At 44.4% G+C, this 24,608-nt stretch overlaps 3 protein-coding genes across 7 annotated transcripts in view; 2 read left to right on the top strand and 1 right to left on the bottom strand.

Annotated features, from left to right (window-relative positions):
* HYCC2 (hyccin PI4KA lipid kinase complex subunit 2) overlaps positions 1-1,362 on the bottom strand; it is a 48,247-nt gene extending 46,885 nt beyond the window's left edge. The window contains exons 1-2 of one of the 2 annotated variants that reach the window (XM_083468677.1): positions 1,185-1,362; positions 8-47 (exon numbers count right to left, since the gene is read on the bottom strand). The gene's annotated coding sequence lies outside the window, so the exon portion shown is untranslated. The remainder of the gene's footprint in view (positions 1-7; positions 48-1,184) is intronic. The other variant, XM_083468678.1, reaches the window with a different exon arrangement.
* Positions 1,363-1,500: 138 nt separating this feature from the next.
* On the top strand, positions 1,501-10,358 carry NDUFB3 (NADH:ubiquinone oxidoreductase subunit B3). The gene is made up of 3 exons (XM_083470666.1): positions 1,501-1,657; positions 8,515-8,652; positions 10,121-10,358. The coding sequence occupies exons 2-3, from the start codon at positions 8,519-8,521 to the stop codon at positions 10,275-10,277; spliced, it is 291 nt and encodes a 96-aa protein (XP_083326792.1). The 5' UTR covers positions 1,501-1,657; positions 8,515-8,518; the 3' UTR covers positions 10,278-10,358.
* An 11,355-nt stretch (positions 10,359-21,713) lies between these two features.
* The window catches only part of CFLAR (CASP8 and FADD like apoptosis regulator), a 35,589-nt gene continuing 32,694 nt past the window's right edge, over positions 21,714-24,608 (top strand). For all 4 annotated transcript variants that reach the window (XM_083469136.1, XM_083469134.1, XM_083469135.1 and 1 more), the window contains exon 1: positions 21,714-22,328. The gene's annotated coding sequence lies outside the window, so the exon portion shown is untranslated. The remainder of the gene's footprint in view (positions 22,329-24,608) is intronic.

Below are 24,608 nucleotides of genomic sequence, written 5' to 3'. Positions count from 1 at the left end.
CACTTACCTCCCACTGTAGATTATAAAACGCTGGTCTTCCGCTTTTCCTGGGGGAGAAAAACAAAACCAGTTGACTATCAGTAAACCCACCAACCCAATCTATTATCTTAAGGAAACTGTATTCAAAGTTGAATGTACAGATGCTAATATGGCAGCTTTTCTCACTCAACTTCAAAAGCCTACATGTTTACATGAACACAATGTGTGCCAATGTACGTCCACTATACAAGCTCTGTAGGTGGATGTCTGTATGTGCAATGTAGTCGAGAGGTTGCATAACCTGCAGATATCAATGTGTCCCTACTAAATTTGCCCAGTCACATTTCCCACACTGTATCATGAGTTAATGTGTTAAAAGGAGGGTTCCCAAGCACCAATTGAGAAAGGGATGGCAGCGCAGTGAGGGACTTTGCTTAGAAAGGAATCGCTTCGACATCTCGGAGATCAACGCAGCACAAACCAAAAGATGTATTGCCAACTAGAAAAGGGGTCTCCTCTCTTTATTCTGAAGGTGGGCAAAGCGTGCTGCCAATCCTTCAAGGAAGGAGTCAACCTCGAGGGTGCAAGGAGAGGCCTCAAGTACCTTGGGGGAGAAATAAAAATAAAACACCAGTAGGTGCAAGCTTGAAGCCAGGGCATCATCAGATGTCTTGTAAGCAAAAGGCACTGTGAGGCGATGTTTTGTGGTGGTGTTATTTTTTGATGAAAATCGCCCCGGTAACAACTGTGAGATTTTGGAAAAGGGGAGCTTAGCCTAAAAGCGAGCGGGTGGAGGAGTGAAATAAAGCTTTGCTTTGGGAGGAAAGGAAACCCGGTCTTGGAAGAAGAAGGAGGAGGGCAAAGAGAAGAAGGGGGGGGGCGGGAGAGAGAGAAATGGTCACGTCAGAGAGGCTCCACTTTGCCAAGGGTAAGGAAAGGGCTGCTGCTGCTGCTGCTGCTACCTGTTTATACTGTGGCGGTGCTGAGAGGAGGCTCAGAGCCAGAGCAGCGGCGAAAGGAGGCCGAAGAAACACCTGCCTGCAACGGGGCGCAGGAGGAGGAAGGGGCAGCGGGGGTAGGAAGCTGTCACAGCCGAGAAGCGGCGCCTCAGCCGCTTCCGAAGCCCCCCGTCCAACCCCTTCCCCCCATCCTCCCTCACTCCGAAAGCGGGGGACGAGAAGGGAGGGAGAGGCTCGCCTACCCACCTGCGGGAAGGACCGGCGTCAACCGCAGCAGCCTCTCGCCGCCTCAGCCGCCGTCACCATTACTGCTGGCGCTGTTGCTAATGCCTCGCTTTCTCCTTCTCCACAGCTTCCCCCTCCCCCCGCCGCCGACCTCCCCGCGCTCACTCCTCCTCCAGTCCCTGTCAGCGTCTCCGGCAACGTAACAAGGCGCCCGCCCATTGGCCCGCCCCCAGCAAGCGCGGCATTCATTGGCTTCCCTCCGAGGGGCGCGCGGGGAAGACCTTACAGCCAATGGGGAAGCGCGGCGCCGCTCACAGCCTGAAGGAAAAGGGGCGGAGCTTCCGAACCCGGAAAAGGCCGCCTCGCCTTCTTTCCTTAGGCGGAACCTCTTGAGCTGGGTTAGGTTTCCCTGACGAGCTTGGCAAGAGAGGACTGGCTTCCGCTTCCGGTTAGGATCCCTGAAGTCCTGCTGAAAGGGGTCACCGAGCCTCCAGGTATGGGATGGTTTACAGGTTCCTCCTGCTCTTAACGTTTGTTTCTCCGCCCCCACCCGCGGCTCCCCTTTTATGTTCCCTTCCGAGACTGGGAAGCCTTGTTCCTTGCCCTAGTCATCAGGGTCACCGATAAAAGACGCAAGGCTTTCGAGGCGGTGGTTGGCTGCAGTTCGGCCAGTTCTGAACGGGGCTACTCAATACATCACGGTAGTTGATGCATCTTGAAATCAAAGGCATCTTGGTAGTCCGTTGAATAACTTTAGTAACGGTCGGTCGATTAAGCAGGTCTACCTTGCAGGGTTGTTGGGGAAACCCAGCCAGATGGGCGGGGTATAAATAAATTATTATTATTAGGATAAGGTAAAGGACCCCTGTTGTCTTTGTCCACGGAGTTTTCTTGGCAGGGATACTGGAGTGGCTTGCCGGTTCCTGCTTCAGGTGGATCACGTTTGGTCAAAACTATGACCTGTCCATCTTGGGTGGCCCTGCACGGCATAGCTCATAGCTTCTCTTGAGTTGTTCAAGCCCCTTCACCACGGCAAGGCAGTGATCCATGAAGGGGTTTTCCCAGTAGTGATGTATGGAAGTGAGAGCTGGACCATAAAGAAGGCTGATCGCCGAAGAATTGATGCTTTTGAATTATGGTGCTGGAGGAGACTCTTGAGAGTCCCATGGACTGCAAGAAGATCAAACCTCTCCATTCTGAAGGAAATCAGCCCTGAGTGCTCACTGGGAGGACAGATCCTGAAGCTGAGGCTCCAATACTTTGGCCACCTCATGAGAAGAGAAGACTCCCTGGAAAAGACCCTGATGTTGAGAAAGATGGAGGGCACAAGGAGAAGGGGAGCACAGAGGACGAGATGGTTGGACAGTGTTGTCGAAGTTACCAGCATGAGTTTGACCAAACTGCGGGAGGCAGTGGAAGACAGGAGTGCCTGGCGTGCTCTGGTCCATGGGGTCACGAAGAGTTGGACACAACTAAACAACTAAACAACAAAGGACCCCTGGATGGCTAAGTCGAGTCAAAGGCGACTCTGGGGTTGAGGCGCTCATCTCGCTTTTCAGGCTGAGGGAGCCGGTGTTTGTCCACAGACAGTTTCCAGGTCATGTGGCCAGCATGACTAAACTGCTTCTGGCACAACGGGACACCATGACGGAAACAAGAGCGCACGGAAACGCTGTTTACCTTCCCGCCGGAGCGGTACCTATATCTACTTGCACTGGCATGCTTTCGAGCTGCTAGGTTGGCAGGAGCTGGGACAGAGTAACGAGAGCTCACCCTATCGTGGGGATTCGAACCGCCAGCCTTCTGATTGGCAAGCCCAAGTAGCGCAGTGGTTTAGCTGTGGGGTAACCCTGTGTATGTTCCTTAGTGGAAGGACATGGCATTCTTAGGATACAGAACAATGTGGTGTTGGGAGAGAGAAAGAAAACCCCACACCTGTCGAGTTATATACACCTGTGCAGGAGAACAAAAGAGAGTTTCTGGTGGTGTTGTCAGAGAGAATCACTGCAGTGGCTGCTCAGCTGAAGCTAATGCTGAAGCACAGACACAAGGTAGAGCTGTTGGTGGGAAGCAAAGTAAGAACGTGCAGTTCACTGGCAGTGGACAGTGCTGCTGTTGGACGTTTCTGAATCACAAAATTGTGGAGATGGAAAATTGCATTGCTCATCATATCACAGATACTCATATCAGTAGCTTAACTGTTTTGTACATATTGGTACCGCTACTGATGCAGTTATTATATTGTAGAAAATTGGCTTTTTCACTTCTGGTTTTTTGGGGGGAGGGGGCAGACACATATTGGCTTGCATTGAATTGAAATGTATTGTTTTGAAACTATTATACAAACCTCAGAAGTACCAGCTTGGTTAAGCAAGTCTGGATCCCTTGCAACAAAAAGGCATAACTGTGTAGCTGATATATCTATCTAGAAGGGCTTTGAAAAATGTATATTCTGTGATGTTCTGAGTCCTTCAATCCTTATTTACATTATAGTCTCTACTGCTCAGAAAGTCTATCAGTATGGCAGCCTGGCAATTAAGTTCACAAAAGTTCCTAGCCCATCTGCTTGCACATTACTTATGTTTGGTTTCCTGTGACAAGCAAGATTCTCCTCCAGCCAGACAAGTAGCTATATTTGTGGCTGCTGTATACCAGACTTTAGTTTTATTTACAGGTGAAGGAATTCTTTAATGCTGAAATTAGGATTGCTGTGCTCATTAGTTTAGTAGTTTGATAATGTCGGCTGACCACCTATGCTGAGTGCAGTCAAGGGTTGTAAAATATTCTAAGATTGCTGCAGCATGGGTGGGTAACTTCTTAAATATCATTATGGTGTCCTTTGCTAGCAAGGGAAAGACTGGATGCTGCTTGGCTCTGCAGCAATCTAGAGAAACAAAGGAGCATATCTAAGTTGTTCCTGCTGCTGCCCTGCTGTAAATGAAAGCACCTCTAACGAGGAATAAGAGCAGTCATTAGTGGCAAAGGTTGCTGCCTAGAACAGCCTGCTGATGCTCGACTACTGCCAGCAATGCTGGTTATCTGGAAAACCTTAAACTGGAAAGTTTGCTATGCAAATTCTGGGAATTTTCATTATAAATCATTAAGCTTGCTTTGGAAAACTTCCTGATGCTTAGTGATCAAATTTTGTATGTTTGTTTTGCTTGCGTTTAGTAAACAAAGCTTACAGCTTTGAAATCATCACCCTTGCCTAAAATGCTATTTGCACTTGGCATGCACTCATTGTTCCTAATTAACTTATGAAACAAAGTTTTCCATGGAAAAGTAAAGCACTGGGAGGGGGGGGGAATGTACTGGCTACTGCCTACATAGTACAACTGCATTTAAAAACTGAATTTTAAAAAAGAAATAGTTGCTGTTTGCGTTCTTCCAGTTTTCTTTTCGTCCTTTTTTCTAATGTTACTGCACCTAGTGTATGGGGATAAAAGCTAAAGACAAGAACTGCTATATTAATCATTTTATATTATTTTGACATTTTATAATAATTCATTACAGAACTTGTCTGTTGTGGAGATATCACATTAACTCACTTGCTCTTCGTAATTGGCATAAGTTGCTGATAATGAAAACACCTTTCGCTGTTCAGCTGTGTGATCCTATATGTATCTACTCAGAAGTAAATCTTGGTGTTTTCAGTGGTGCTTACTTCAAAGTAAGTATTATAGGATTGCAAGCCTATTATAAGGCTTTCAAAACTTCTTCCTCTTTGGCGATCACTCGTAGCCGAGTAAGATTGTCTTCCATAAACACAGTTTTAACAATGAGTCCGTAAGTGACTGTGGAGGCCAATTCTGGATCCACACGTCCTTCCACAGTGGGGACATTGGTTCCCGGGCGGGAGTTGATCACAGTGTGGTTTTGCCAAGCGTGCCTTACTCTTAGCACGTTTCTCCCTTGAGTCCTGAGTTCAAGCATCTTCAAAGCCCATGACACCTTTGGTAAAGGCTGTTCTCCAACTGGAGCACTCACAAGCCAGTGTGTCCTAGTTGTTGGTGTTTACACTACATTTTTAATATTTGCCTTGAGACAGTCTTTAAACCTCTTTTGTTGACCACCAGCATTACGCTTTCCATTTTTAAGTTCGGAATAGAGTAGTTGCTTTGGAAGACGATAGTCAGGCATCCGCACAACATGACCAGACCAACGAAGTTGATGTTGAAGAATCATTGCTTCGGCACTTGTGATCTTTGCTTCTTCCAGTACACTGACACTATTTGACCAGTCAGATGCAAGTGCACTATTAGCATTAGGCAGGTGGAGGGGCAGCAGACTCTAAAACGACAACAAGGAATATTAGTTGCTACTCATATGCCAAAAGCTAAAATGTCACCCTTGGTTGTTGTCTTAAATAATTTATGCAAGGACTAAAAGCCTCGTCTGGGCACATCATGCCTTGAGAATATAAATGGTCATCTAAAATTTATTGAAGTACCCATTAAAGTATTTTTTTCTGATCTGTCAAAAGAATGGGAAGACGCCAATTCATTCATTCATTCCCTTTTAGTTTCATTGTTCTGGGTCTCACTCTTGCAAAGTCTTTTCTATGTGCTTATCTAACTGCTGAGTCAAATGAGTACTTTCAAGAGCAGAATGATGATTATGTCTTATGTACAGATCTGGAGGATGACTAATGCAAGTCAGTACATCTTGTTCGCAAGCAATAGAAGCGCCATGATCTTGTACAGCCGTTCTTGGAATGCAAGCCGTTTAAAAACTAATTTTAGAAGGAATTGTAATTAATAAAGCTTATTAAAATGCAGTTTATTGCAGCTTTGAACTGTTAAACACAATTGGTCTCTTAAAAATGGGGAATTTCCTCATTTGACTGGAGATAATTTTTAAAGTTGCATTTTTGTACAGTTTCTTTATTTTATTTCATATTTCTTACTGGGCTGTTATTTTAAAAAGAAGAAAGTTTTATTTGCATGGAAAAGTGAGTTCCCTGCGATCCATCTCTTTGTCACATTCTAGTATGTAGTATGACCAATAAAATGAATTCAAAGCATTACCAGATAGCAATGAGCTCAGGTGGCTTCCATTTAGTTTTATGAAAGAAAACTGATGCTGGTACCAGGACTACAGAGGGATGGAAAACCCCTCGCTCAGTAAACCAGGATCATTAATATATCACTCTTATTTCTTTCAAAAAAAATGGTGGTTGGCATTTGCTCCCATGGTAGCAAAAGTAAATTTCTGCATCTTGGAATAGTATATGAGTTATTACTTGTCCCCAGCCCTGGGTGGCCCAGTCTCTCTTAAAATATGGGATGGATGATATATATGATCCCCCTGCCTGCAACCACCCCTTCCTCATCACAGAGATAAAGTTAGTACTGTCCTATAAACAAGTTAAGGCTAGTATTAATGCAATTCATGCGATGATTTTCAGCGAAGGAGGCCGTTGGCTCAGATGTTGTTGTATAGAAACAGTTTAGGGCAGTGGTTCCCGATTAAGGGTCTAGGGACCCCTGGGGGTCAGTCCCTTACCTCCCCCCCACAACTATTTTGTCAGTTTTGCATGGGAATATCACAAATTTTATGGTGTGTATTTTAGTACAGTATACCCCAAATCAATTGCTTATTAGGGGCTGCAGCACATTTGGTTCAAAAAATTGCTTTGCAGTGGTGACTACCATAGAACATGGGTTTTTGTTGGGGGGGCAGGCTTTTGGGGGGAGCAGAATCTCAGTTTTGTATTGATTTGGGGGACAACTGCCCCCCTTCCCCCCTTGGCTACAAATGTGCCACAGAGTTATCAAAAATTTTCAAAAGTAGGAGGTCCGTCAATTGGTTTTTGAAAAACAGGGCGTTGTCAGTAATTAGCTAATTGGGAACCACTGGTCTAGGGCCTTTCCAATCTTAAAAAGGTAAAGGACCCCTGACTTTTAGGTCCAGTCGCGGACAACTCTGGGATTGCGGCGCTCATCTTGCTTTACTGGCCAAGGGAGCCGGCGTACAGCTTCCAAGTCATGTGGCCAGCATGACCAAGCTGCTTCTGGCGAACCACAGCAGCATGCTGAAACGCCGTTTACCTTCCCGCCGGAGTGGTACCTATTTATCTACTTGCACTGCGTGCTTTCGAACTGCTAGGTTGGCAGGAGCAGGGACCGAGCAACGGGAGCTCACCCCATCACGGGGATTCGAACCTTTGACCTTCTGTTTGGCAAGCCCTAGGCTCTGTGGTTTAACCCACAGCGCCACCCGTGACCTTACTGTCACTTAAAAGTAGGTGCCATTTTTTAAAGCTGCATTTAATCCAGATGTCTTGCCTCAGGGAAGCACTTCCATTGCAGGGGAATCATTTCCATAACAGTCAATGAGCCTTTTGTGAATTAAGTGCTTGCTATGTGAAGTGTTGTGCGAAATATAGTTGTATTGAGTGTCATGTACCGTAAATACTGAATTGTACCTTTGACATAACCTCATGAGGAGCATGACCAATCCCTCTACTCCCACTTCCATGCTGTTTTTTTTTATAGTACTTCTGTATAACCTTGGCAATACTGTACTGCTGGAGCATTCAAATAACTAGAGCTTTGACTCTGCGCACATTCTGTGTGTGTGTGTGTGTGTGTGTGTGTGTGTGTGTGTGTGTTTGTCTGTCTGTCTGTCTGTCTGTCTTTCTCCTCCCTTAGCCGTAGCTTGTCATTTAATTGTCCTAAGTGAAATTGTCACAAGGAAGGCTTTCAGGGTACACCCACCCCCCCACCCCTATTTATATGTGATTTCAGGAGACAGTTTTTCCAACTCAGTTTGCAAAAGAGAACGATGGGGGAGCAAAACCGTTCTTCCCACCCATTCCGCAGCAAATGCTAGAGGGTGTCAGATGCCAAGTCGTGCTTGTGCAAATGGAGCACTACTTAAATGTTCTAGTCAAGTGCTGGGGGGGGGTGTTCCACCCAGTTCTTAAAGGGCCTTAGCCAATTAAGAGTACAGTGGTGCCTCGCAAGACGAAATTAATTCGTTCTGCGAGGTTTTTCGTCTTGCGAATTTTTCGTCTTGCAAAGCACGGTTTCCTGGGTATTAATGGTTTTAAGAAAAAGGAAACAAACTTGCAAGACGTTTTCGTCTTGCAAAGCAAGCCCATAGGGAAATTCGTCTTGCAAAGCAACTCAAAAAACGAAAAACTCTTTCGTCTTGCGAGGTACCACTGTATTATGAACTGCTATTATGAATACCTGCAGTTTCCTAAGGAATACTTGACACATTTCTTATGTGGCCATTGTGCGGTGGGTGGTCAGTTTCCTATTATTTTATAAAGAGAAGCTCTGAATGCAGTTTTATAAATAACCTTGTAAGAGCTGCTTTTCTTTTCTTTTAAATCTTTCTCCAGAAGCATGGGGCATGGTCATGAGCATGGACCGGTCAAAGTGGAATACCCTGATCCAAAAGTATGGAAGGTAGAGGGGACTCCCTTACAGGATATCCAAGAAAGGTTGGCTCGGCGTGGTCTGAAGGATCCATGGCTTCGGTAAGAGCTGGCAAAAATACGGCCTTTCACTTGCTTTTGTCAGCCACAGACTTATTGTATAGCAGACAATACCCTCCTTTTACAAGAAAAGATCCAAACCCCTCTAAATACGTTCAGGTTATTTTTTTAATGTCCGTTCAGGAACACAATGCTCTGAAATACTTGGGATTGGTGTGGAGAACTGTCTTCAGCCCAGGGGCTACATTCCCTTCCAAGGACCATATGCTAGTTATGGGGGAGATCAGAGGCAAAAGAGGGCAGAGGAAAGAATGTACTTTTTCCCTTTGTACAGTAAGGAAGTTTATACAGGTAGTACCAAGTGAGCCACATAAGGGACGCGGGTGGTGCTGTGGGTTAAACCACAGAGCCTAGGACTTGCCGATCAGAAGGTCAGCAGTTTGAATCCCCGCGACGGGGTGAGCTCCCGTTGCTCGGTCCCTGCTCCTGCCAACCTAGCATTTCGAAAGCACGTCAAAGTGCAAGTAGATAAATAGGTACCGCTCTGGCGGGAACGTAAAACGGCGTTTCCGTGTGCTGCTCTGGTTCACCAGAAGCAGCTTAGTCATGCTGGCCACATGACCCGTAGCTGTACGCTGGCTCCCTCGGCCAATAAAGCGAGATGAGCGCCGCAACCCCAGAGTCGGCCACGACTGGACCTAATGGTCAAGGGTCCCTTTACCTTTACCTTTGCCAAGTGAGCCACATAGGAGTTTTGCAAGGCAGGGTGTTGTAATATCTAGGGAAGGGATTGGATATTCTTGGCAGTGTTTCTCAAACGTGGGCGCCCAGCTGTTGTTGGACTACAGTTCTCATCACCCCTAGCTAGCAGTGGTCAGGGATGATGGGAGTTGTAGTCCAATAATAGCTGGAGACCCAAGTTTGAGAAACACTAGCCTAGCAAGTGTTCCCAGGATAGCATTCAAGCATGTTAAAGAGCTGTCCTTTCAAAGAATGCATCATTCTAAAGTGGCATCAGAAGCTCAATGATTGCAGTAGACCGGCAAGGAAAATTATATGGTTGCTTGTGAATTATAGCTGAATGGATTAGAGACCACAAGCAATAAACACAACCTGTAAGCAAAATTGATAATTAAAAGCCACAGATCTCACAGAAAAGTCTAACTTAAGAGTGGGAAGGAGATATGGGAACCTTTGTTTCTGTGGACTCTCTTTGCTATCTTAACATCCAAGCCGTTTTGGGCATCCCCTGCCCCACACTCCAGCCCACATTATTCAAGGGGGGGATAGACCATTCAGAGATACTTTGTGGGGGTTGCAGAGAGGAGGAGAAGAAAAGAAGCTTTCCTTCTATGAATTTCCTTAGGTTAACTTCTGTAAGGATACAGAAAACCACAACACTTTTCACTATAATATTGCTTCAGGATAGGTCATTAAATTTGTAGACCAACATAGGCAGTTGTACAACTTGACTTTTCATTCATCTTTGTTGTTTTTGTCTTGCCTCTAGCAACGAAGCCTGGAGGTATATGGGCACCTTTGCAAAACCTGTCACTATCATGGACGTTCTCCGCAAAGGATTCAAATGGGGATTCACAGCCTTTGTGGTAGCTCTTGCGGTTGAGTATACGTTGTTCCCTCCAAAGAAGGATAAGGGCCAGCACTGAGGATCCTCTCTTCCAAGCTACAAATCGATTGCTGTGTTCTGACTTTGCATGAAAAGATGCATATTAAAATTCTTCAAAAAGGGCATTGTGCTGTCTTTTTCTCACCTCCCATGGGGAAGGAAGGGGTTAAAACGCATCACACACCGATTACTATGCGTATTGGATTGCCATGGCAAAGCAAGCTATGTCTGCCATTGGTTTATTTTTGTCCTAATAGCTTTCTCTTCCATTTGACTGGCCCAGAGGCTAGGAGAAGGAACTAAAAGGCCAACTTTTAGACTTGAGGACTCCTTTGTGTGCTGCCACCAGGAAGTCCTTGCCTATGAGCATACTCCAGATGGCTGCCGTAGCTACTATTATTTGCATTTATTTCCCACACGATCCACCCTCCTCCTTTATCTTTACAACCGCCCTGTGAAGTGGAATTGGGTTGAGGGAAGGTGACTAGCTCAAGAGAACCCAGGGAGGGTTTGAAACCAGACCTTGTGGTCTCTTCCAACTCTATGATTCTATGATACTGTTCCTCACTAGCCATCTTGTCCCCAGATTTTCAAAAGCACGAGGCAGTTAAAATTTTGGTAAATCTGGATATAGAGTTGGCTTATAATGCCTTGCCTGTCTTGTGAACATACGTTGCAAAATCTGAAATATTTGGAATATACACTTGGGAAGTAGAAGTAGCTTACAGGTGCACAGGGCATCCTACCTGCAGCTGTTTCAGTTAAAGGTTATCGTTCTCATTTTGTAGTGTTAACCATGGCAACAATTTCCTATACTAAACTGTCACAGCAGGCCTATAATCCAAGATGTCAAATTCTTTAGAGGCAGAATTATAAATTTAGCTCTGTAGAGAGAGAAAATGTAAGTGACATGAAGTACCCCTCCTTTTCTTAGTCAACGTTGGGAGAAAAATTTAGATCCGAATAATAGCCACTCCTGCGCAGTTAGCTTAAAAATGATTTCCGTGCCAAAGTGCACATAATTACATTGGCATCTACAGTGGTACCTCGGGTTAAGAACTTGATTTGTTCTGGAGGTCCGTTCTTAACCTGAAACTGTTCTTAACCTGAGGTACCACTTTAGATAATGAGGCCGCCACGCCGTGTCAGCACAATTTCTGTTTTCATCCTGAAGCAAAGTTCTTAACCCGAGGTACTATTTTTGGATTAGTGGAGTCTGTAACCCAAGGTACCACTGTATATGCAAGGTACCACTGTATATCAGATCCAGCGCCGAGGGCCTTCTGGCAGTTCCCTCATTGCGAGAAGTAAGGTTACAGGGAACCAGACAGAGGGCTTTCTCGGTAGTGGCGCCCGCCCTGTGGAACGCCCTCCCTTCAGATGTGAAGGAAATAAGCAACTATCCTATCTTTAAAAGACATCTGAAGGCAGCCCTGTTCAGGGAAGTTTTTAATATTTAACCCTGTATTGTTTTTAATACTTGATTGGGAGCTGCCCAGAGTGGCTGGGGAGACTCAGCCAGATGGGTGAGGTATAAATAAATTATTATTATTATTATTATTATTATTTTGATTGGGACTTCAAAGGCTTGGGAGTCTGTGAGCATCTGAACCAACACTCCAAAGGTGTCAGAGTCAGACGACTCAAGAGACATCCAGTGAAGTTGAATGCTGGAAGATTCAGGAGGCAACAGAAAACACTTAGTCACACAGCAAGTTGTCAAGCTGAAATTTGCTCTCAAAAGGAGGCAGTGATGGGCACCAAGTTGGGATGCCTCTAAAAGAGGATGAATTGATGATCAGTAGCTACTAGCTACTGGGATGCAGGTGGCGCTGTGGGTTAAACCACAGAGCCTAGGACTTTCTGATCAGAAGGTCGGCGGTTCGAATCCCCGCCACGGGGTGAGCTCCCATTGCTCGGTCCCAGCTCCTGCCAGTTCGAAAGAATGTCAAAGTGCAAGTAGATAAATAGGTACCGCTTTGGCGGGAAGGTAAATGGCGTTTCTGTGTGCTGCTCTGGTTTGCCAGAAGCGGCTTAGTCATGCTGGCCACATGACCCCGGAAGCTGTACGCCGGCTCCCTCGGCCAATAAAGCGAGATGAGCGCCGCAACCCCAGAGTCGGCCACGACTGGACCTAATGGTCAGGGGTCCCCTTTACCTTTAGCTACTAGCCATGATGGCAACCTTTGCCTTTACTATCTTGATCTGAATACCAGTTGCTGGAAGTTACAGGTCGGAAGACCACTGTTGCACTCGGGTAACAGCTAATACTCTGTGCTTCCATCCAACTTGCTAAGGATGGGTAAGGACAATACTGCCTCATCTCTACCATCAATTCATAACAGCCATTTGGAGATCCAGCAGAGAAGTGCAGACATACCCAAGGCAACACAAGTAACCTTCAAGGCCACCCTAGGATTTGAATGTGAGTTTCTCTAGTATCAAAACCAGGAAATATGACTTGTCATTTTATTTTATTATTATGTTTATACATTGCCTCCAAGGTGGCTTACAAAATGTTCTTCCCTCCTCCCTTTCTTTTATCATCACAACCACCCTGTGAAGTTGCTTGGGCTGATGGAATGTATCTGGCCCAGTAACACACAATAGGCTTCATGTTTGACTGAATATTTGAATCCCGGTCTTTCAAGTCCTAGTCCAAGTTTGTAACCACTACACCATACTTTCGGCTGTACTTTTGTTGTGAAACTTTACCTCGCCTTACAACCCCATTCCAATCAGCTGCTACTTTCTTATTACAGGCCCTCTCCTGTATAAATGCATCCTCAGTCCCAGCATCTGCTGTTTGGAGAAGATATGATGATGATAATAATAATAATAATAATAATAATAATAATAATAATAATAATAATTTTTTATTTATATCCCACCCTCCCCAGCCGAAGCCGGGCTCAGGGCGGCTAACAACAATAAAATAATACAACATTCTAAAATCATTTCATTATAAAATTAATTCAAATCAAATTAATGGCAACCATTGGGCTAGAGTTCTGTGAAGATTGCCAAAGGAGGGAGTCAGGCTGTGCTCTGGCCAAAGGCTTGGTGGAACAGCTCTGTCTTGCAGGCCCTGCGGAAAGATGTCAAGTCCCGCAGGGCCCTAGTCTTTCCCTGCGGAAAGATGTCAAGTCCCGCAGGGCCCTAGTCTCTTGTGGCAGAGCGTTCCACCAGATCAGAGCCACAGCCAAAAAAGCCCTAGCTCTGGTTAAGGCCAGCCTAACCTCTCTGTGTCCTGGGACCTCCAAGATATGACCTGCCGTATGCCTTTTTGGAAAGGATTATGAGATAGCGTACATTTAAATACTTCCATTACTTGCAATATACTGCATTAACGCTATTCGTATTCAGAGCACTTCCTTTAAGAAGCACGCATAGTTAAGCAAAGGCTGAAAAGCGTATGAAACGAGGCATACTAAACCGCTCACAACATTACAAAAATGCTGGCGTCCCTCCCAGCATACATACAATGCTCTATTACAGATTTTAAGTTTAAGGCTGTTTTTTAAAAAATGTTGCTTTATTTTGAAGAACTTTCGATTCTTGAAGAAATTTAGCTGCCTGTATGTAGCCCATAAGCAGCGGCGACTGCCCTGCAAATGAAAACAGCTGTCACACAAGCAGGAACGTGATCACTGTACAGATCAGGGTTCACAAACACCGATAGCTACAGGGATCTAGAGATCTCACATGTTGGCAGCGGAGCACAACAACACGAGAGCTTGTGCCAGACACAAGGGTCTAAAAATAGAGTGGACGTCAGTCAGAACTGGCTGGCTGATCTAAGCAAAAGGCTGGGAAGATACACACACTGCTTACATTACATAGGTTATTTTAATCTTATCTCTGGCTAGTGGTGTATTCAACTCAGGACAATGGTGTTTTTATATATATATATATTCTTAAGATATCCTGGTTCCAGACCATTTCGTTTTATTTGTACCTTTTCAATCATTTTCAGAGTAGCCTTAAAGATTAAGGCCAGCATTTAGAACTGAACCCAGAAGCAGACAATGTCAGTACAGTGGTACCTCAGGTTAAGTACTTAATTTGTTCCGGAGGTCTGTTCTTAACCTGAAGCACCACTTTAGTTAATGGGGCCTCCTGCTGCCGCCGCACCGCTAGAGCACAATTTGTGTTCTCATCCTGAAGCAAAGTTCTTAACCTGAAGCACTATTTCTGGGTTAGCAGAGTCTGTAACCTGAAGCATATGTAACCCGAGGTACCACTGTAATGCCTTATCAGATTGCCTTTTCTGGTAGTCTGGCCATTCCTTTGAGATGGTAATTACTTAATTCCCGAGACAATGGGAAGGTTTTTTCATTTCCTCCCTCCTTGCAGAGAAACATTTGGTCAGTTTGGGATTTAAAATGGTTTCAGGACTGTCTTCCTGTGCTGCTTCAGACATGTGGTTCTTAACCTGAAGCACTATTTCTGGGTTAGCGGAGTCTGTAACCTGAAGCGAATGTAACCTGAAGCGTATGTAACCCGAGGTACCACTGTATAGCTGGACAGGGTTGAGGGGGGGGCCTTAGCAAGGCGACCCCCAACAACTCAGCTACCCCACAGGTAACACCCCACCACCACCATATTAAATTTCCCAAAATGCCCTGGAGCATCTGACATAGTGAAGCCAGCAGATGGCAATTTAAGTTTCTGAAATGAACCAATAGTGTTTCTCTATTACGCAATTGCTGAATAGCACAATCCCAAACATTCCTCACTGAGTATATGCCCTGGAAATATACCCTATTTAGTTAAATGAGGCTAATAATAATAATTATTTATTATTTCTACCCCACCCATCTGGCTGAGTTTCCCCAGCCACTCTGGGCGGCTTCCAATCAAGTGTTAAAAACAATACAGCATTAAATATTAAAAACTTCCTAAACAGGGCTGCCTTCAGATAGGATAGCGGCTTATTTCCTTCACATCTGAAGGGAGGGCATTCCACAGGGCAGGCACCACTACTGAGAAGGCCCTCTGTCTGGTTCCCTGTAACCTCACTTCTCGCAATGAGGGAACCGCCAGAAGGCCCTCGGCGCTGGATCTCAGTGTCCGGGCTGAACGTTGGGGGTGGAGACGCTCCTTCAGGTATACAGGACCGAGGCCTGTATATAATATAAATATTATATTCCTCAGTAAGTATACTATGGGCTGAGACAGCTGCATCTGCATAATGTGATGCATTATTTGTACGCTTGCAAAGGAGGCGTTAATGATCAAGCATGGATCTTCTGTGAAATGTCATTCGCGTTTTTCATTAGACCACTTTGACCCCTATCTCAAAGGCCTCCCCGTGTGATCCCTCTCGTGACTGTCCTTCAGCAGACATTGTTTTCAACAAAATAGTTGGCATTAAGATTATGAGCAGTGCAATATTTATAAACCCCGATCACTCTCAGCCTGAAGATGTAGAGCCTGGAAAATGCAGTTTGGACAGAGGGTGGTGGCTGAAATTGCAACCCCTGTGGCACGTTAAAAGGCACTTCTTTGAGCATTTCTCTAGTGGAACAGTGAACAATACCTGATGATTTGAAGTGCCAATCTAGGTTGCCAGTAATGTGCTGTGTTATAATAATTTTTAGGCCATACATATGGACCTAATGGTCAGGGGTCCCTTTACATACATATATGTGACGCGGGTGGCGCTGTGGGTTAAACCACAGAGCCTAGGACTTGCCGATCAGAAGGTCGGCGGTTCGAATCCCCGCGACGGGGTGAGCTCCCGTTGCTCGGTCCCTGCTCCTGCCAACCTAGCAGTTCGAAAGCACGTCAAAGTGCAAGTAGATAAATAGGTACCACTCCAGCGGGAAGGTAAACAGCGTTTCCGTGTACTGCTCTGGTTTCCCAGAAGCGGCTTAGTCATGCTGGCCACATGACCCGGAAGCTGTCTATGGACAAACGGCGGCTCCCTCGGCCAATAAAGCGAGATGAGCACCGCAACACCAGAGTCGGTCACGACTGGACTTCAGTCACCTCAAATCTTTCTCTACAAGGTCAAAGGAAATGCAGAAATCTCCCCATTATCTCTATCCTCACAAATCTTGCCTTAAGGGCACATTTAAGGTGTGAATAGGGTGAGCCTGTGACCTGGCTCAGGAATTAAGTATTATCATTACAAAAGAATGGCCAGGTTCCCCAGGTAATCCAGCCAAGTGACCATTAACAGGTAACCTGGCAGACAGGGTAAAAACAAGGCACTCAGAATTCTGTTGTAGATTGCCTTTTCTGTGATGTATGTATGATGTTTCTGGGGGTGGTCTTGGACTCCAGGGTGGGAAATTTAAAATGTCTACATAAGGGCTTGCACGCATGGCTCGGGGTCCTCCTCTCTCCTACGTGTGGGGGAACACCCTGTTGCAACAGTTAATAAAGATCAGGCTTACTAGCTGCTTTGCTTCTCAGTATTCTCTGACTGGCCTCTGTTATTTTCTCCTACCAATAGGGAACCTACGTAAGGACTCTATATGGGCTCTTGGATACCCCATAAGGGAAAAAGGGCAGATTTTTGTTTACAACAGCTGCTATTTCTTGACTGGTGCCCCAGCACCCTCTCAAAATCTGAAATGTCCATAAAGGTTGGCGACACCTGCTATGGAGGGCCTACTCTCATATAACTCTTTCCAGAATTAATTTTTTTAAGGGAAATTTCTTCTTGGCTGCATTCACAAAAAGGGAAGCCGGCTTACAGCGACGGCAGGGAGCACTGAGATGATGAAGGAGCACTTAAAGATTTGGCACGCTGCTCAGCTTGTCTTTCACTGGCCAGCCAGTTGCAGGATGAAGCGGGCTTCTCTGTGGACAGACATTGCTCCAGCTCACTAACAATGCTCCTCATGCAAAAAGAACCTCGCTCCATAAACAGAGGCTCCCCACTTTTGCTTGCTTCTCTTTTCCTGGTCCTGTTTTCCTGTTTTCTGGCAGCATGAACGTTGGGAATTGGAAACAGATATTAAATTTGACCTCAGACAGGGGCTCTTGCGTGCTAGACTGCTTGCAACACAGTTCTGATTTTTTGATATTATTTTTTTTGCAGGAGTATATTTTCCTTTGCCAGCAGTTTCATTATTGGTGAGGAAGCTTTTACAATAACCACTTTCCCTGGAGGCAGTTTTAATGCACGAGGCAGTAAATCATGACTGCTGCTTTGCCAATTTTAAGCCACTGCGTGGCAACTTAATGTAACGGTTTTTATGTTTTGTAAACTGCTGTTTTCTTGCTCCCTGAATTACGAGAGAAGGATATCATGTAGCTCCTACCTTGTTTCAAGGATCCTGTTTTATTTGCTTTAGTTCTAGTTACAGGTAGGTAGCTGTGTTGGTCTGCCATAGTCAAAACAAAATTTAAAAAATTAAAAAAAATTCCTTCCAGTAGCACCTTATAGACCAACTAAGGTTGTCATTGGTATGAACTTTCGTGTGTATGCTAGAAGGATTTTTTAATTTTTTTTGTTTTATTTGCTTTAGGTTAGAACTGGAAGAAAGCCCTGAGACATGATCCAAATGAACTGTACAAACATAATAATCACGGTGTGCCATTTTAAAGGGCAAAACTTAATTTTTGAAAATTTCATCAGTTGAGGGGTCTTAAAAATATGTTTTTGAGTGTGAGGAATTCAAACCTATTCGTTTTGTGACTGGACAACACTTATCTTGGTAAATCTACGTTTGATTAAAAAGCACTGCTCCTGGAAAACCAACGAATTATAATTTTACATTCTGACAATGTCCAGTAATGTTATAAAAAAAAAATTAGTTTCTCTGCGTAAAACCTATCCTGTTGGGAATAAAACATTACCTTGTAAACATAAAACAACATTAGGAAGTTATGATATCAGTGAATGAGAAATATAAACAGCAGGTTGTCGTTCCTCGATATCAGCCACCGACTTGCTTCTTGGCCTCACATTTCTCATGTATACACCCTGCCTGCTGCCCCTTTTCACGCATCGAGCACAACAGTGCCCACGTACAACTTGCATGGGCTCATCAATGAACTTCTTTACTTCTGCTGTATCACCGGCAGCCATTTTGTGTGGGGTTTCCATTCATGGCCCCCGTACGCCTTGGCAGAGAGCATGTAAGCTTGCCCTGACCCCTATCCTGCTTTTTCCCGGGTCCAAATTTGATGCATTTGACAATTTGACGCATCTAAAATGGTCACTGCCTAAGTTTACATGTCAAAGGATGTCCAGAAACAGTGGTACCTCGGGTTAAGTACTTAATTCGATCCGGAGGTCCGTTCTTAAACTGAAACTGTTCTTAACCTGAAGCACCACTTTAGCTAATGGGGCCTCCTGCTGCCGCTGTGCCGCCGGAGCCCAATTTCTGTTCTCATCCTGAAGCAAAGTTCTTAACCTGAAGCACTATTTCTGGGTTAGTGGAGTCTGTAACCTGAAGCGTATGTAACCTGAAGTGTATGTAACCCGAGGTACCACTGTACCTGTCAGATATATATGCCTAAGGTGCAGCAGGACTGTGTTTGATGTAACAGGTGTTTATACAGAAGTATAACTATGATGAGCCAGTTCTCTCTTGTAACATCTGAAGGCAGCCCTGTTTAGGGAAGTTTTTAATGTTTGATGTTTTACTGTGTTTTTAATATCCTGTTGGAAGCCGCCCAGAGTGGCTGGGGAGGCCCAGCCAGATGGGCGGGGTATAAGTAATAAATTGTTGTTGTTGTACAATGCAGGGTCACCCAAAAATACAGACAGAGAGTAAGCTTAGGACTGAGAAAAAGAAGAACTTCATCCAAAAAAACGCATTCTTATGAAATAAACTGATGCAAGATGGGGCAATCGCCATTACACAAAATGAATGGGGGCTAGGCTTGTTCCTTTTTTTAAAAAAAGAGCATTTTTGCCTCACTTTTCAAGCTACAAAAGACTCCCTAGGCTGCTTACAAAGATCAGAAATAAAGCAGTCCCCGCCTTCACGTTTACAGTCTCAAAAGGCAGCATGAAAGGAAAATGGATTGGGAAGGAGAAGGGGGAAAAGCCCCATCAGGGATTATTTCTTATTTGTAAAGTTCCGCAGGAAGAAATTCAACAGGTCAAGGAACAATGGAAAAGCTGCTACAGCGGTACCTCAGGTTACATACGCTTCAGGTTACAGACTCTGCTAACCTAGAAATAATGCTTCAGGTTAAGAACTTTGCTTCAGGATAAGAACAGAAATCGTGCTCCGGCGGTGCAGCAGCAGCAGGAGGCCCCATTAGCTAAAGTGGTGCTTCAGGTTAAGAACAGTTTCAGGTTAAGAACAGACCTCCAGAACGAATTAAGTACTTAACCTGAGGTACCACTATACTTCCTCTCCCAGCAGACTGTGATGGTAGTCAATAGCTGGCAGGAAGGCTATATCCAGGAATGATAATGTCTGACTTCTGCTTCCTCTCTCACTGATGGTCTGAACAGCTACAAACCATAATTTCTAAATAGAAGAACCATATTCAGAGGTGTCATCCTAATTTTAAGGTCTTTGATACATAATAAATGTTCATAAATGTACCAAGCAAACACGTACATAAATATATAAACCACATGTCTGAAGCAGCACAGGAAGACAGTCCTGAAACCATTTTAAATCCCAAACTGACCAAATGTTTCTCTGCAAGGAGGGAGGAAATGAAAAAACCTTCGAATTGTCTCAGGAATTAAGTAATTACCATCTCAAAGGAATGGCCAGACTACCAGAAAAGGCAATCTGATAAGGCATTACAGTGGTACCTCGGGTTACATATGCTTCAGGTTACATGCGCTTCAGGTTACAGACTCTGCTAACCCAGAAATAGTGCTTCAGGTTAAGAACTTTGCTTCAGGATGAGAACAGAAATTGTGCTCCAGCGGCACGGCGGCAGCAGGAGGCCCCATTAGCTAAAGTGGTGCTTCAGGTTAAGAACAGATTCAGGTTAAGAACGGAACTCCGGAACGAATTAAGTACTTAACCTGAGGTACCACTGTATCAGATAACCTGGCAGACAGGAAAAACAACAACACTCAAATTTCTGTTGTAGACCGCCTTTTCTGTGATGTGTGTATGATGTATGGAGGGGTGGTCTGGAGCTCCAGGGCAGGGAATTTCAAAATGGATATATAAGGCCTTGCGCGCCATTGTTCGAGGTCCTCCTCCTCTTACCTGCGTGTGGGGGAGCACCCTGTTGCAACAGTTAATAAAGATCGGGCTTACTAGCTACTTTGCTTCTCAATATTCTTTGGTTGTTCTCTGTTATTTTCTCCTACCGATAGAGAACCTACAAAAGGACTCTGTATGGGCTCTTGGGTACCCCATAAGGGAAAAGGAGCAGTTTTTTACAGTGCAAGACCTAAGCAATCAACTTTAAGTCAATTTAGATTCAATCTTATAGCAGCTTATGTGGAAGTAAGCCCCTCTGAACTCAATGGGATTTACTTCTGAGTAGACTTGCACTGTCAGTTATGTCAGTGCCGTTCTGCAGTAAAGTTGGAGGAAATCACCTTACATCTAAATTATTGGGCCAGTTCTATGCATGCATGCCCGTGAGTAAGCTCTGTCAAATACAATGGTGCTTACTTCTGAGTAAATATGCAGAGGATTGCATTGTTAAATACTGACTGGTAAATTTATCATTGAGACTGTAGAGTACTGAAATAGCTAATGATTGCTTATATGTGTAAATATTTGCAAGTAGGGTTTGAATAAGGAACAAAGGAACAAAGGAAACCAAACAACAGGTTGAAATCCATGAGTAAAGTCCAAATTCACTTCTCACTGCAAGAAGTGAGGTTACAGGGAGCCAGGCAGAGGGTCCCATCAGATGTCAAGGAAATAAACAACTATCTCACTTTTAGAAGACATCTGAAGGCAGCCCTGTTTAGGGAAGTTTTAATGGTTGATGTTTTATCACATTTGCTTTAAGTTGACTTCCGTTGTGGTTTGTGGGAGGAAAAAGCTCTTGCAAAGTAACAAATTTCAGGCGGCGAGGCGGAATCTAAAACCGGCAAATAAAATTCTAATACCTCCCAAAGGAAGTTATATATATACATACATACACACACACACACACACACATATATACATAGATACATACATACATTGTTGTTGTTGTTTAGTCATTTAGTCGTGTCCGACTCTTCGTGACCCCACACATACATATATACATATACATACACACACATATATATTCTCGCACATACATAAACGTTGCATCATAAACCTCACTGTCCCAAGCATAACCTTTCCCCAACCACAAACGTAACTACAAACTGTTAAGTTGTGGGTGGACATATCAGACCACACAGCGATTCTTCAAACAGCTCTTGTTTATTCACAGAACAGAACTGAACTGAAAGGTTCAGCCAGCCTGCTTATATAGAGCTCCACTACAACGCAACTGTAACGCTTTCTGTAACTATCCAATCACCGAATGTCACTTTTGATCCCTTATTTGCATATGTGGACCTGAGTGAAAACTATCTACAGTATCTCCCTGCTGGCCCAGGGTGCGAACTTCAGTAGGTAACACAAACCTTCCCACAACCCACTAAGGAAATATTGCAACACAGTCCATAATTAAACGCAAAATCGGAACTGCCCATTTGTTCCAAATCCAATTAAAACGTTAATTCAACAAAATGGCTGAACTTGATCCAAGGATACCAGCTTTGAAAAGTCAATTATTTTTACTTTCTGCACCCCTCTAGGGAATCCCAGTGCCCGCCCCCAACCACTGCTTTTGAATGACTCTTCCATTCAGTATTGGCGCGGGAAAGAGGAAATCGTCCAGTTTTGTTCTAGAGGAAGCTCTGGAGCATTTGTTTCCCTTTTTTTAAATTTTATTTGCTAAGCATTTGCGGTCCGATCCGGTTGCGCGCCGTCGGGGCTTCCTTGCGCGTGGGAAGGAAGCTGACTCGCTCTTCTGGTTTGCGCAGGAACTGCGAGCCGCTCGCGCCACTCCCCAAAAAGGGAGCCTCGCCAACAAGGCTGTTGTTCGTCAGAACGGGTAATGGCGGACGCCGAAGTTTGGAAACTGCCATCTTGAGAAGGGGAAGCCATCGCGGATCGAGAGGGGACGTTGCGCGACTAGGGCTTGCTCAGAGGTAAGGAGCGGTGTCGCTGGCATGGCGTGCTTTGTAAGGTTGGCGCGGTGAGAAAAAGGATCCGCAAGCCAAAACCGGGCTGCTTCTGAAAGTGCGGCTTGGAATAACTCCCAAGTCGTGTGAACGGGGTGGGAGGAGGAGGAGGAGGGATCGGCGCCCGTTTCTCGCGAGCCCATGCGGGTTTACTCGGAAGTAAGCCCCGCCGAATCGCGAGCTCGCAAGTTTCCGCACCGCGTCTCTCCTCTTTGGAGAGGTACCAGCTGCGGCTCCTCTGCTCTCGACCCCATTAAACGTTGGGGATACTTCTGAAGAAAGATTTTTATTTTTATTTTAAGGAAGTCGGCTTGTAAGGAAAGGCTACTTCGAGGGTTAACGTCAGAGCTGCGACATAAACCGCTTTTTATTAAAAAAAGAACAGCATCGGGCTGTTCTTTTTTAAGATAAGATAAGCGCGCTTTGTGCGCCACGGACGCCGTTTCGGTTTTGTTTCAGGCCAAAGTACATACGCATTAGAAGGGCGTTACGCGTTGCCCTGTTTCCGCCAGCATTATTCTTATTTTAAGGGTTATTCTTTGATGAAAAGGGAACATCCGAGGCTGTGACGAGAATGGCTTAACCTTTCTATCTTTGTCTGCTTTCCCTAAGAGAAGAAAGTCGTAGGAGACTTTTTTTTAAAAACTTATTACATGAGCTCAGTGAGAGCCCTTTCCTGTTGATATCTCCCCCCCCAATAATATTTATTAAGTTTCATACAAATACAACACATACTGTAAAACCAATGAAACAAAAATAAAATAAAAATAAAAAAGAAATAAAACAAATATAGCAAATAATAACCAAAAATATAACCACAAACACATAGACAATAAAAGTTAATTAATTAAACTTCCAACTTCATAAACATATTGTTTGACTTCCTCTAATCTCTTCTATCTGAATTTCCTTGTAACTAAATGTAGCAGTTTTCCAATATCATTATTCAAAAAACAATATTCCGATTATAATCAAATTTCTTAACATTCCTATCCTGTTGATATCTTTACCCCAGTGGTTTTGTTGGAAGGTAACAGATCCCTTATAAGCGAGCGCATGATTTCAGTGAGAACAGTTGTTCTGGTCACTTTAATGGGTTTTCGGAAAACTCCCACGTAAATATGCCAAGAGCCAATTTCAACACAACAATAGCGATGCAATGGCAGGAATGCTTAGCAAAGCGACATAACAGCTTGGAACCCTAATTCCAGATTCATTAACTTGAAGTGGTTTTTGAAAAGGCACAAAAATCCAGTTATTTACAATTAAGCCTGTTTCTGATAACATCCTTTATTGTATTAGCTTAGATTGCAGAAATGAATGATTGGAACAAGTTGGGTAGGCAAAAAATCCCCCACCTGCATAATATTTAAAGGATTTTGGTATGGAGGTTTATTTTCTACCAGACAGGTGTCTATTTGGAGTTTCCTGTTTGAATCATAATTATATTCAAAAGCAAGTGTTTTCCCCCTCAAGAGAAATTCTCATTCACATGCTTGAAAGCGCATGTGATTACATACGTCATTTTGAAGTATTAGTTATTTCCCCTTTTGCCCGGAGTTCTTGTGAGTTTCCCAGAGGAAAGCCCCACATCCTAATTAGCAACAGAGGGGTTATATGTACATCACATAGCCTCCCCCCCCCAAAAAAAAAAAAGATTTCTGGGAATTATAGAGGTGTTTGCTTTAAATCAGGCGTGTCCAAAGTCCATAACAGGGACCTAATCCGGCCCACCAGTTGGTTTAATCTGGCCTCTGTGGGGTCGGCCTTATGGCCCTTCACTTCATCAAAACTGGCCCTCTTTGAAAAAAGTTTGGACACCACTGCTTTAAATATATTATGTGTACATGACTGAGGAGGAAAAACGGCAGTTCAGGAATTGGGTGATTTGCAGTAGATCACCAACAAGGGTGTCTGACTCCCAGTTGTCTAGAAACAACAAAACTGTCAAAGGTGTGACTTGGTTCCAATATTGACCACCAATTTCTGGCCTGAGCATGTGGTTCCTGAATTCCTAACATATGTCCCCTCACTGAACCACTATTTTACACAAAGTACGTCTCGCAAGCCTGAAATCTGCCCATCCCCGAAATGTTTCTCCCAGCAACTTGGGTGTAGCCAGACCTCTTCACTGGCCAAAAGATCGATTGGAGCAGCTGTGGAAATTACATACCCATTTGTTTCCATACGAAATCCAGGAAATGGAAGAGTCAACCCATTCCTTTTCCAGGATCATATCCTTCTTCC

Source organism: Podarcis liolepis (genome assembly GCF_965112155.1).
Source record: "Podarcis liolepis genome assembly, chromosome: 1".
Classification (NCBI taxonomy): Eukaryota; Metazoa; Chordata; class Lepidosauria; order Squamata; family Lacertidae; genus Podarcis; species Podarcis liolepis.
Note: the sequence above shows the minus strand (reverse complement) of the source record. Positions and strands in the feature narration are given on the sequence as shown.

What these genes read in the sequence shown, in the direction of transcription:
- NDUFB3 (XM_083470666.1), top strand. Translation starts at nt 8,519, where the DNA reads ATGGGGCATGGTCATGAGCATGGACCGGTCAAAGTGGAATACCCTGAT. An exon ending in CTGAAGGATCCATGGCTTCG is followed by an intron (nt 8,653 to 10,120) that starts GTAAGAGCTGGC and finishes TCTTGCCTCTAG; the next exon opens with CAACGAAGCCTGGAGGTATA.